This window comes from Lynx rufus, unplaced genomic scaffold (genome assembly GCF_022079265.1).
Source record: "Lynx rufus isolate CCGP_SWC_20201006 ecotype Redwood Valley unplaced genomic scaffold, mLynRuf1.p SCAF_1, whole genome shotgun sequence".
NCBI classification, from domain to species: Eukaryota; Metazoa; Chordata; class Mammalia; order Carnivora; family Felidae; genus Lynx; species Lynx rufus.
In genome coordinates this window covers 100,310,355-100,323,989 of record NW_025814823.1, presented here as the reverse complement: position 1 = coordinate 100,323,989, position 13,635 = coordinate 100,310,355, and the positions used below count along the sequence as shown (strand labels likewise).

Sequence of the window (13,635 nt, the reverse complement as noted above, 5' to 3'; positions counted from 1 at the left end):
TGACTGGGAATGATTTGTTAGACACCATCGCAGGTCCTTGGCAAAAGATCTTTCATTTTAACCCCTCACAGAGGAGGGACTAAGGCTGAGGAAGTTTAGTAATGTGCTCAAAGATTTGTGATTTTCTTGCCCACCTATCATCTGATTCCAGATGTGATTCCAGCTGCTTCTAGAAACACGGTGGAGGTGAGGACACCAATGGTCAGAGGACACCAATGGTCAATGGACATGGAGAATGTCCACAGAGTCAGTCATTGGGTAAGATTTGAGAGAAACCAGCAAAATTCCTAGGTCTGTTCTCTTGACTACCTCAAATGTTCGTTCCCTTGGGATGAACAGCGCCTTCCCAGCAAATCCTCTTTCAAAATGCAAACAGTCCCCTGGAGGAGATTTTCCTGGGAAGGATCTTATCAGAATCTCCCAACCCTCTTCCAACAATATCAAGAGGCGGGGGGGGGGGGGGGGGGGCGGTTAACTAGCGACTAGGCAGGAGGGTGCACAAGGTGCTAAAAAGGAAAACAAGATCAGAATATGAGACCAGGTCACCAGAGACTCGTTTCCCAAAGTCAGAATTTTGCCTGTGGTCATTTAAAGCATAATTTCAACAAGCTTAACTAGTCTGGATGTGTATAATTAAGTTTCCATTCCCCCCAGGCACGTCATACACATGCAGACGAAGTATAAATAGCATTTTCATACATAGGAGTAACTGCGTAGCTCAATCTCAAACCTCAACAATCATAGTTTGATTGTCTAGAAACCACTGGTATTTCACATTTACTTCTGGTGTTTTCAAACAAGTCTACCCAAATGTCACATCTGGAAGGATCGTTGTTTGAATTTGAATTGTTTTTGGAAATTACTGGATGCCACGTTAAGGAATTTTCCAATCCAGCCTGTGTATTGGCCAACTATTAGAGTCTGTTACTCATGATTTGGAGTTTTGTTTTGCTCCTCGGAACGATAAGAAAGCCTTGGCCAATCATTTGGAAATGCTGTTAATATTCAAATATCTTCGTGTACCTGATTTTTAAATAACAACCCACTGTTGGGGTGCCTGGTGTCTCAGTCAATTAAGTGTCCCATTTCAGCTCAGGTTATGATCTCAACGTTCATGAGTTCGAGCCCCACATTGGGCTTTGTGCTGACAGCTCAGAGTCTGGAGCCTGCTTCGTATTCTGTGTTTCCCTCTCTCTCTGCCCTTCCCCCACTTGCACTCTCTCTCTCTCTCTCTCAAAAAACATTAAAAAATACAAAAAAACTACTGGTATTTTGAATATATGCTTGCAATTTTAGTTACAAATGTAAGTCAAAGAACAAATTCCACATTTCAGGAATCTCTGCTCCTGAAAGGAATACAGTTTCTTGGTAGAAGGTTTTGTTTTTTTGTTTTTTTTTAATTCCCACATTTGAGATAAAACTGCTTTTCTCCCTGATTCTTTAGAAGGTTAGAAGGTGAGGTGTATGATCAAGTATCTTGCCAAATTCTTGTTAAGAATGATTTTCCTGGAAGGGGCACCTGGGTATCTCAGAAGGTTAAGTGTCCAACTCTTGATTTCAGCTCAGGTCATGATCTCATGGTTTGGGAGATTGAGTCCTACGTCAGGCTCTGCCCTGACAGCACAGAGCCTGCTTGGGATTCTCTCTCTCTCCCTCTCTCTCTGCCCATCCCCCACTCTCTCTCTCTCTCTCAAAATAAATAATAAATAAACATTAAAAAAAGAATGACTTTCCTTGAAGAAAATGGATGGAGGATGTCCCTGGTGTTTGGTGCTTGTGCTTCTCGTTTTGGCACGAGGCCTGACCCTTGTGGTCAGATGGCTTTCAGGTCATAGGGAAAATGAAGCTTGAAGGGAGCAATGGGGGCAAGACAGGAAAAACCCACAAACTAAGAAAGCCACTCAGTTTTTCCAGCATTTACAGTTAGAGAGAAAAGGAAGCCAAGCATAGATACTATTTGACCTGGTATTCAGAAGTGGGGTTTTTTCCAATGCCTGATTGGTCTTCAGCTTACATGCTAAAGGGCCTCCAGCTCTGAGGGAGGGCCAAAGAAGAACATTAGAATATTGATGTATTGAAATATTGGAAACTTATTGAATTCCTGGGTGTATTAGGCCCTTCCTCAATTCGTAGGACATTTCTTCACGTAAGACAATCTCATAGAGGTAAAAATTTGAAAGAGAAATGAACATAAGCAGGAGGTGAATTACAAAATATAAAGGGAAAGCAAGAGATAGAGTCCTATGGTGAACCTGGGTGGCTCAGTCAGTTAAGCATCTGATTTTGGCTCAGGTCATGATCTCATAGTGCATGAATTCTAGCCCCACCTCGGGCTCTGTGCTGACATCTCAGAGCCTGAAGCCTGCTTCGGATTCTGCATCTCTCTCTCTCTCTGTCCCTCCCCCACTCACATGCTGTCTCTCTTTCTCCCCCTCAAAAAATAAATAAACATTAAAAAAGAGAGAGAGAGAGAGTCCTAAGTCAGACCCTCTTGAAACTCCACCTATTCAGAAGTCTCAACCGTATGACGCTTAGCAGTAAGATTCTGTTCACAGGACAATCGCCTCTGTTTCAATAATGACTTCTTCCAGGTTGTATTGGACTGCCTGAGTGAAGTTCTAAGAATCTTGGGAAAGATCCTAGTTGTTGAGCTTAGAATTTGGATTTCTAAGCACTACGTACATCCATCCTGTCATTACGCAGAGACTTACAAAGTATTTACGACTAGAAACTATGGGTGTCTGTTTGGAGCTGGAAGCAGAGAGATGGGAGCAAGAGGTAGAAGTAAGCATATGAAGATGTACAAAATTATTTAAGTTGGATTAATTCTTTTGGATTGTGGCATGTTGTAGCTTTGTTCATTTTTAGGCCTACATAACATTAGAATTTCTCATGTGTGATACTCTCCTCTCACAGACTTTACAGTTAATATTTTTGTTTCTAGAGGAGCAGAAAGCCACATACTGGGACACCAAACGCAGTAACTATCTAATTTTGTTTTGGTCTTTGGGCTGCAGGAGAGGTAGCTCTGTCGTGGTCTCTCCCATCACGTATATAATTCTAATTTGAAGCTTATCTTAAAAAATAGTTATGTTAGCCTGTAATTTGTACAGATGAGCATGGCTCTTCACATTTTTGTATTAGGAAGTGATACATCAATTTTACCGGTGGTGCTGTGGCTTAAAAATTTGTCACTTTCCCCTCACCCCCCCACTCAATACACACATAGTCCACCCATGCAGTATACACACACAAAGATTCATGAGGCCTGGTTTCTGGAACCAAGAAGGCAGAAGAAGACTGGTCTGGTTACCTTACAGTTGCGCTTTGTACACCTGAGAGCCATGGGATCCTAGAGTGGTTCTCCGATATGCAGGCATGGTTGGCACCAAGAAAAGATGAAGAAATGGCACATGGGGGGTTGGACATCAGTAGTCTAGCTGTGAACATCATCAGGGGGCAGTTTGTGAGGTCAACACTGGATTTTGTGACATCAGTACAGCTGAGGAGGTGAACTAGGGCCGCTGGAAAGGCTCATAAGGGTACTAATCCCCAGAAGGATCCCACTGAATGTTTTATCTACTGCCTGCCAAGACTTCCAAGTCATTCTTGTGTTTGGGAATCATAGAGGCAAATGGTGCCAGGAGCCTTAGTCGTTTTAAAAAAATTTTTTTAAGTTGATTTACTTTTGAGAGAGAGAGAGAGAGACAGAGCATGAACAGGGGAGGGGCAGGGAGAGGGGGATACACAGAATACAAAGCAGTGGGCTCTGAGCTGTCAGCACAGAGCCCAACGTGGGGCTCGAACTCACAAACTTTGAGATCATGACCTGAGCCAAAGATAGATGCTCTACTGAATGAGCCACCCAGGTGCCCCTCCAGGAGCCTTAGTCTTGATTTTAGAAACTCAGTCTAGCTCAAGGCATGAAGAGACAAAGGACTAAGCAGACTCTTCAAATTAACCTTTTTCTTCCTATGCCTCACTTTCCTATCTGATAGACTTGATTACCTTGGCTGGTACTTCATAAAAAAAAAAAAGTATGAGATATAAGTGAACAGACTGTAGTTACCTCAGTTTTCCACCAGCAGTCTACACACTTGCTTTATCCACATTCAACCTCCTTTGGACATTCACACGTGCCTCCTCCTGAAACCCTGCCCTCCCAGTGGGCACTGGGATCCCACCCACTGCTGTGGGTTTCTCCTCCAGGCTTCCCACTCGTCCCTGTCCCCTCTCCTGTTTCTTCAGCCTCCCTCCCTCCATGGGATCATAATCCTAAACATTCAAATATGGTCTGGACACTTTTATCTTAAAGGAAACCTCTCTTAGCCCAACATCTCTATTTCTACTCCATGCATTATTTCTCTCCTGGTCTTCAGAGCCAAACTTCTCAACACACATCCTGCTGTTACTGGTTCTAGGTGGTTTTGCCTTCAACACCTTTGGCAAGCATGTTTGCTATGTGGCTAACTGGCCACTAGGCAATCTCACCTTAAAAGATAAAATAACAAAAAATACAAGATGGACAATAAAAAGGGCATGAGGAAACATAAAAACATAATTAAATTATTAATTTCTTCCTTCATTAAGAGAGGTAACAGGGGCGCCTGGGTGGCTCAGTCGGCTAAGTGTCCGACTAGAGCTCAGGTCACGATCTCGCGGTCCATGAGTTCGAGCCCCGCGTAGGGCTCTGGGCTGATGGCTCAGAGCCTGGAGCCTGCTTCCGACTCTGTGTCTCCCTCTCTCTCTGCCCCTCCCCCATTCATGCTCTGTCTCTCTCTGTCTCAAAAATAAATAAACGTTAAAAAAAAAATTAAAAAAAAAAAAGAGAGGTAACAGTTTGGGGCCCCTGGTTGCCTCTGTCTGTTAAACATCTGACTCTTGATGTCAGCTTAGATCATGATCTCACAGTTGGTGAGTTCGAGCCCTAAATCTTGGGATTCTGTCTCTCTCTTCCTCTCCCTCTGCTCCTCCTTCACTTGTGCTCTCTCTCTCAAAATAAATAAACTAAATAAACTTAGAAAAAAGAGACGTATCAGTTTTCCAAATACTAGAATGCATATTTGAAAGTGAGCTTTGCACTGCATTGTGAAAGCCTTCTACTCTGTTCATTCTTGGCATATTGTCACATGTCTGTTGATAGACGTTCCAAAGTTCTATGGGAAATGTGTAAGAAATGCTAATGCTGTAATTCATTTGTTAGTGGGCTTTGTTACCAATGTCACTGTTATCATTTTCTCGTGTGGTATAGTATAGTATAGTATGCAATCCGCCTTCACACTCTCTTTTTTCCCCCTTCAAGTAAGTTTTATCAGCCTATTTTCTTTCAAGTCTACATATGGTGTTGTTGTTCACTATTTTTAGACAACATCTATTCGTCAGTGTATAGAGCTTTATGGGGACTAGCTAAGATTTATGTAATATAAAATTTGGAACTTTGTCAATGGAGAAATGAAACCAAACTGTCAGCCAGTTATTTTATCTTTTACAGCCAAATTGCCGTACAGCCAATTAGTTATGCGGTGAAAACGTTTGCGGCGAAATGCTTTGGGACAGTGATGTCTATGGTGGAGATGGTCACAGTAGAAACACCAGACATGATCTTCATCATCCACACACTCTGGAATCCTCACCACTACTCCGGATATGTTCTTTCCAAGGCTATAAGACTCAGTCCACACTGCCAAATTGAATAGTTATTTTTTGGCCCTCATCCTGCTCCACCTTTCAGCATCCCGCCCTGCTCTCCACATGCTTGTTCGTGACATTTTCTGTAGTGTCTCCAGCCTCTCATTCTCCAGTTCCTTTTCCTTTAGTGCCTCAATGATTTAATGCCTCAGGGCTCGGCCTGGCATCTCCTTTCCCAACTCTCTGTTCATTCCTATGACCTTAAATATACATTAAAAATGCACAAATATATATCCCAGTCCAACCTTCTCTTTTGAGATCCTGACTTCTATATTCAGCCTGACTTACCCACTTAGATATGTCACAAGCACTTTGAATTTGCCGTGTCCAGAAAGGAACCATTGGTCTTAACTTCCAAGAGCCTACCCTGTCTCAAGTCTTCCCATATTAGAAAATGGCACCAGAGCACTTGCCCAAGCTAGAAGTTTGGGAGCCGTGCTTGACCCCTCCTCAGACCTCCACATCCCAACTACCACCAAATTCTGTGCATATACCTTAGCTCTGTCTTTGCTACCAAATGCCTTGGCCAAGTTTTCATCTGCTCTCAGCTGGATCCCTGCAAGAGCCACACAACTGATGACCCATGTCTCCTGGGTAGCTGCAGGGACTATGGTGTTTCTACAGCCTCATCTCATTGAGCTCATTGAGCTCTGACCACACTACCTTCGGCCAGAATGTCTCCTCCTCTTATTACTCCCTTCTCCTCACATCTTTCCTCCTGGCCAATTCTTTCTTACAGGTCATGTCTCAGCTGAAATGTCGCTTCCTCCCTGAGGTTTTCTCTAACCGAGATTCTGAATGTCCACCTCCTGTCATTATTCACTGGTATATCACAATTTGCTGCTGTATATTTATTTATATTTATTTCCTATTACTTCCTCTGTAAGAATAAAAACTCCATGAGATCAAGAACTGTGTCTTTTTTATGACTAGATATTTAATACTTAGTCCAATGCCTAACAATATATATTTGCTGAATGAACACACTTCTGTCCACTTTGTCTTACTCAGCAGTCCTAGCCTGGCAGGGTAGCCACACCCAAGTTGTATTCCACACATTCCACGCCTCTTAGACTTGAAAAGATAGGGTCTTCGTAATTAGATCTGGCTCTGACACCCACTACTAAACCCACTGTGTAACTTTGGTCAGGTTGTTTAACTTCAGTCTCCCCAGATAGAAGTCAGAAAATAGTATCTGTCTTATGGTTATATTGTGGAATATTAAGCTCCGATCATGAACATATAGTACTGATCATCAAGGTACTCAATAAAAAGTTGGTTTCCTTTCTTCCATGCCTTCTTATAAATTCCAAACCCAAAAGATACAAATATGCACACTCCTTTGAGAACATGCGTCCTGCCCTTCTGAGTCTTTCTGATTATGACATTCCCACTGAGAGTCTTGCCTTTAGAGAATGGAATAGTTAGCCATGGAACAGCACTTATGATATTTAAATCACATATATAATTGTAGCGCTCAATAACTGGGGTTTGTATTCTAAGGGCACTTTCTCAAATGTATGTGGAGGTAACACAAAAAGAATAGCATTTTTCACAGCATAGACACTGTACTTTAAAAGAAAACACCAGATGGCAGCACCAGATGCTAGAGATGGGTGTGATGGGATTTTTAGCTCCAATCTAAGCATCTCTGATGCCAAAGGTAGCTTAACACTACAGAGAGAATGATTTATAGAAATAGATGGTTTCCTAAAGAAAAACATGCCTACTTTGTAATATGGTATAGGATTTTCACATCCTATGAGCAAAATTCTAAGAAAATAACTCCAAGCATTATCTACCTAATAAAAGGTAATGAGACAAAGGCTTCATTTTGGTTTGCAGTTACATTTAATAAACTGCCGATCTGTGTTCCCATTAGCCAGAAAAGGCCTGCAGTTGAAGAACAAAATACTATCAGCTTCTAGAAAAGGGCAACATTTTTTCCAAATATTAAATGCAAGCATTAAAATTTATTCATTCATATGAAAGTAAGGATCAACAATGAGCTCTATTACTGTACCCCTCAGCATCGCTTAGGAAAGTGCTTGCTAGGAGAGACAATAGACTTACTAAATAGACTAAAATTCAGTAGATTAAATGCCAATACTAACATTCAAACCGATAATCTATCTGTTTCCATCTTATGCATCCAAATTTCATCCAGGCTTCTCACCACTTTGAAAGTCCTGCTAAAGTAGATACTGCTCATACAGGCTTTCCCCTGTTTTTGGAGGAAAGAAAGAAAGTGTGATCCTGCTCACAGTACCACGTAAACTGTGGATGCAGCAACCCCAGGTCAGTTCCACCTTTGAAATAAAAATCCCCATCAGGGTTTTATTTCTCTTACATCCTGCTTAGTCTCCTTCCCAGCTTGCCTGTGAGATCAGAAAGGGTAAATTCAGGCCTGTCTTCTGGAAGAGACAATGGACAATTCCAGCCCATACTGTGGTTTCGTGGGCGAGGCGGAGCTAAAGCAAACTGCCCATGGAAGTCTTGGAGAGGAACTCGTCTCAGCGGCCTTTATTTGCGTTTAGATTTGATTGAAGGGTAACAGGAACCCCTGTGTCATAAGAGAACTGAGCCAGTCTATGTTGAAGGAACATTCCGAGCACAGGGTAATTCACTCTGCCAGAGAAACGGTCACTGTTGCCCAACTGGAACGAATGGTTTTCCCAGCACTACGATCAAGGTTCTGAAAAGATTTTTCCTCACCTGAATTCACTACGAGATTGAGCCCCCTGAGAGCCTCAGGCAAGATCGCGGATTCTGATCCGAAGTCGGCTCAAGGATTCTAGAGGAAAACCGCTTTGATTGACAAGAGAAGAAGAGAAACACACATCTGAATTGTGAAAAGAACGGGCCTGTGTCGTGTCGTAGCCAAAAGTCGGCTGTCACGGGCAGATGAAATCCTGAAATCGAACAGTGCACAAAGCAGTGATCTTTATGGGAAATGGATTATGTCCCATAACATCTCAACTTTAAATGATACAAGGAAGCTGTACTATCTAAATTTTAAATGACACAGAGAAAGAAAAACAGCAATAGAACAGGATCAAATCGTAACCCAAAGAGAAAACCACACTACCCGGGAGAGGTTTCCTGTTGAAAGCACTGTGGAATGGCAAATGTCTCTTCTAGGGAAGAAGTAAAATCCAATGCTCTAAGAGATCTTACGCCTCTCTGAAGCCTACCCATTTTCTCCATTTTAATTAACGCAAGCTTGCTTTAAGCCTGGCAGCTAAAGGGACCCTTTGTTGGATGACCTCCCCATGCCCTCCACTAATGCCTGTGTGGTCCCCGAATGGGCCAGCACACATCTGACAGCAATGGGTGCCAGTTTGTCACTGACATGCGCCTTCTCAGGTCCAGGAGCCGGGTGGGTTACGCTGTGACAGAGCCACATCCTCCAGATGCCCTTGTTGTGACGGACTCCCCCTACTTTGATCTAAATGCACAAGTCACCGAGGGCCATCGCTGACCTCTCCTTCTGACATCTCCCCTCCAGATGACTGGGTGAGTCAGGAGGTGTCTTCCTGTGAAGCCATGGGCCCAGGCCAGCCTCGTTTAGCAGTCGTGACTGACTGAGAACACGCTGTGCTCAGCCTGTTGGCACAGAGTATGTGTTACAACAAGCACAGGATTCCTGACCACACTCTTCCCTATCTTGAGATCTGTACTGAGACCACGGGAAGCAAATGCATACAATCAGGAAACAGGGCTGCAAATCAGAGAGCTCATGGACTTTCTGAGTTGTGGCCCTGAAACACAGATTCTTGTGTTCTCTGAATCCAGACCCCACACGTTCTGGAAGAAAAGCAACAGCTAGAAGATGGGAAAAACAGATCATGTTTATGAGACCAGCCTGCAGCCCATGCCACACTTAAAGAGCTTGGGTTTTGATTTCGGCACAGAAACTAGCCTTTCTTTCTTCAATGTTCACTGGAAAACTTGCTCGGCATCTCTTAGTCTGACCCTTTGGCTTTAGAATCATTGTCTTGGAAACTTGTAAACCAGTAAGTTTCTAATAATTTCATTTTAAACACGAAAGTTATGGAAAAGTACTAGAAGTTTGCCAATATAATGTAATAAAAAAAAAGTAAGCAAGAAAAGTTGCATTAAAAATAAAGGCTGCCTTCTCCACTCCCCTGCCCCCCAATCCTTCTGGTTGAATCCTTTACGATAGCTTGGGTAACCTCAGTTTCCCCAAACAGTCCATTTAAAGAGTCCCTGCAGGGGCACCTGACTGATTCGGTCAGTAAAGAATGTGACTTTTGATCTCAGGGTCATGAGTTCTAGTCCAGATCTGGGTGTGGAGCCTACTTGAAAAAGAAAAAAAAAAAAAAGAATCCTTGCAGAGGTGGGGTGCTTTAGTACCAAGCCATGGAGAAAAATTTTGACCACTTCCTATTTCTCATGATTTGAGATTCTGCAAGGTATGACACAGAACAGTATACCCACTCCTGGGCTTAAGGGCAGCACATGGACCATGCTGTGTGGGGGGCCACACACATTCTTCCCCAATTCCGGCTGACACTGACACTTCAGGTAAACAATACTTCACCATAGAGGTTGGGGGCCCATGGGCTCATGCTTATTCCCAGTTGCCCAAGTGGGGAGCAGAGTCTCGTATCCAATCCAAATACAGCGTACAGAGCATCAATGGGAGCTAAACCCTTCCCAGAACCATGAACCCACACCTCGTTGCTTTGGAGACTCCCCTGGAGTTAATCTCCTACATATTACAATCGTGTAAGTGTTCAAAGAAAAACATGCTGTATTTGAAGAGCACGTCTATTTCTGCAAGTGCTCCAGTGTTTAATTGTTGCTAAAGTCATTTGGGGCTTTTGACACAGATTCTATTTTAGCAAGATAAACTCAGCATAACCCCGCATTGCCAAAAATGAATTCCTAAGGTAGATGACTAAAATAAACCGGTCATAAATATGGGCCGTTGGAATGGGGATTATATCTCTGCAATGTAGACACAGCATTAATGACTCATTTTCAAATAACAGTCTCTCCCAAGGATTCTTGGGATGAGGAATCAGGGAAGAAAGACATCCATCTCTCTTTAGGCAGAGCAGAAAAGGACTATAACCCCACCAGGTGGGGATGTTCTCGCATCTACTTGGCCATCAGAGATACAGCCCCTGGGGTCGGACAGGCTGCACAGAGGCAGAAATAAGTCACGGAAAGAAAACATCCGGGGCGCCTGGGTGGCTCGGTCGGTTGAGCGTCCGACTTCGGCTCAGGTCATGATCTCACGGTCCGTGAGTTCGAGCCCCGCGTCGGGCTCTGTGCTGATCACTCAGAGCCTGGAGCCTGTTTCGGATTCTGTGTCTCCCTCTCTCTCTGCCCCTCCCCTGTTCATGCTCTGTCTCTCTCTGTCTCAAAAATAAATAAATGTTAAAAAAAATTAAAAAAAAAAAAAAAGAAAACATCCTAGGAGTGGGGCATCCTGGGGATCGTTTTCTCTCCCTCCCCTGGAGGCAGAATATACCCCCAGGTCCACTCAATGCATCTCACGTGGCATGAGTTACCTTATCAGTCACAGTGGGCACTGCCATGTTCCTTTGCTGCTTGGAATTTGTGGACTCTTTCAGGCCACCTTTCCTCCCTAAGGTCAAATTCTGAATTTTTGGTGCACTTGGTTGAACCCTACAGCTTCTCTGGTGTACCAGAAGGCGGTCTGGGGCAAAGGTCCGGCCGCAATTTGCACAGGGCACCAGCTGAGCTTGACTTGGCTCCTCTTGGTTGGACTGTCCAGTTGGAAGGGGCTGAGGCTTCCGTGGGAGTGGTCGGCGGAGCTCCCTGGGGAGCCGGTCGTTTTCTATTTGCCACTTTTCTAGGCATTTGGGCTCATGAATAGGAAGGGACAGAGTGCCAAATTCCCTACCACAAATGTAGCAGATGAGAGTCTTTGGTCGGGCTGGGATGCCACCAGCAGCTTTCCTGGCACCAGTTGGATCATCAAAACGGTTGGGGTTTGGTGCTCTGGGCCCCTCATCCTTCGGCTTGCAGCTCCTCTGGTGAACAAGACGATGATCTGGCAAGAATGTGCGGCCACAGGATTCACAGGGCAGCAGCTGAGCCTGGGAACTTTGAAACGCTGCTTCGTTCACGGCCTGAAGATTGTAGGACCCACTGCCCCTGAGAGGCTGTGGTTTGGAGGGTTCTGGCCTCCGCAGGTGTTTGGGCAACTTGCTGTTTTCAACACGCCACTTCTCCAAGCACTGGGGTTCATGAATGGCAATTGATTGGGAGCCAAATTCTCGGCCACAGATATAGCACACCCGGAATCCAGGCCTGCGGGATGGTATCACAGGGGGGCTGTGCGGACTTTCTGACATAATTCTCCTACTGGACCGTTTTGAGAGTATCACTGTTCCAGGTCTTGTCAGAGGTCCTATCTTTATTTTTCCAGCAGGATTGACATGCTCTGTTTCTGGCAAAAGGCTGGAATGGGAGTCACTAGATAGAACGGCTTGGTCGATAAGGAAGGTGGGTTCTTTAGAATGGTGGAAAGTCTGTTGCAATTTGTTGGAAACCCTTTTTTTCTTTCCTGTTTCCATTAACAAGCAAGTCTTTCTCTATGCTCTGATTTCATGCCAGACCCCTTTTGGGATCCTGGTTACAGCGAAGGTTAGTCAGGTTGGCTGTCCTGGGGTTCCACATTGTTGCCAATACCTTAGCCCCAAAGACCGTGACTCAGAGCTTCATTGCAGGGCAGCAGTCTGGAATGCTGGAAAGTCCTCATTAAACCTCAGATGCTTCCAAGATCTGGGGGGAAAACATAAATCAAGAAGTTATTACACACACACACACACACACACACACACATACACAAACACACATCCCCTTTAGATTGTAAGGTGACAAAGAACAGTAATTTTTTTTTTTTTTTTGGACTTAGTATCCTCTTTGGCTAGCAGAGTAACTGGCAGATAAGATTTGTTCAATACATTTTGAAATAAATTTGAAGAAAATTTCCATTATGAATTTTACTGTATAAAGAAGTGTTCTGTCCAAAGAAAGATCAACAGTTACAGTGTATCACAGACACACAGGGCACACGCCCACAGGGGCATGGTGGTGAGACCACGGAAGATAGAACCAGCAACCGTGACAATGAGATTAATGAGGCTGTGGGTAATGTAAAAAGACTTTCTTCCACTCCCTTAGGGATTCACAGCTTTTTAGTGCCATGGATCCTTTTGATACTTCTCTGCAGCCTATGAACCTCTTCTCAGAATAATCATTTTAAAAGCCAAAAATAAAATTCTTACTATTACCAGTGAAACTAATTTTGTTGAAATAATTTATCAAATATTTTTGGTCATGATATATGTTATATTCGAGACATAGTAATATGCCAGACTTAATGAGTGCTCATGAGCCTAAGGTCAAGAGCTCCTGCCAAAGTAGTTCAACAGTGAATATTATGAGGATTATCAGGAAAGCCCCCAGAGTGGGCAAACTTCTTATAACCTACCAGGTTTCCACTTTTCTTTATTGTGGGAATGGAATATGGATAAATTGTGGCCATGTATGTCAAGCCAAGAATGCCACCCAGGCCTTTACCCTTCCTGGTAAAATCTCTGTAGATCTCCCCTGCGATGGACAGGTTGAAATTTTGCTTGATGTTCTTTTTATAGCTATTGAACTCATTTCCTTGTATTATCCCTATCTCTATCGTATCTATATCTATACAGATGGATAATATGGATAATAAAGATTAGATAATACAGATAATATACAATTAGATAAATATCTATTTATATATTATAGTTACATATATTATTATATGTAATATATAATAACCATAATATGGAAGATAGATAATACAGATAATATCTATTATTATATATAAATATACTTTATACATTATACTATATATTACATTATATGTATAATTTATTATTTTAAATGATTTTAAATTTAATT

General features: G+C 43.1%; 1 protein-coding gene across 1 annotated transcript; it reads right to left on the bottom strand.

Annotated features, from left to right (window-relative positions):
- Nucleotides 1-11,213: 11,213 nt before the first annotated feature.
- Nucleotides 11,214-12,263, bottom strand: ZNF474 (zinc finger protein 474). The gene has a single exon (XM_047093681.1). The coding sequence runs from the start codon at nucleotides 12,261-12,263 to the stop codon at nucleotides 11,214-11,216; it is 1,050 nt and encodes a 349-aa protein (XP_046949637.1).
- Between the last annotated feature and the right edge of the window lie 1,372 nt (nucleotides 12,264-13,635).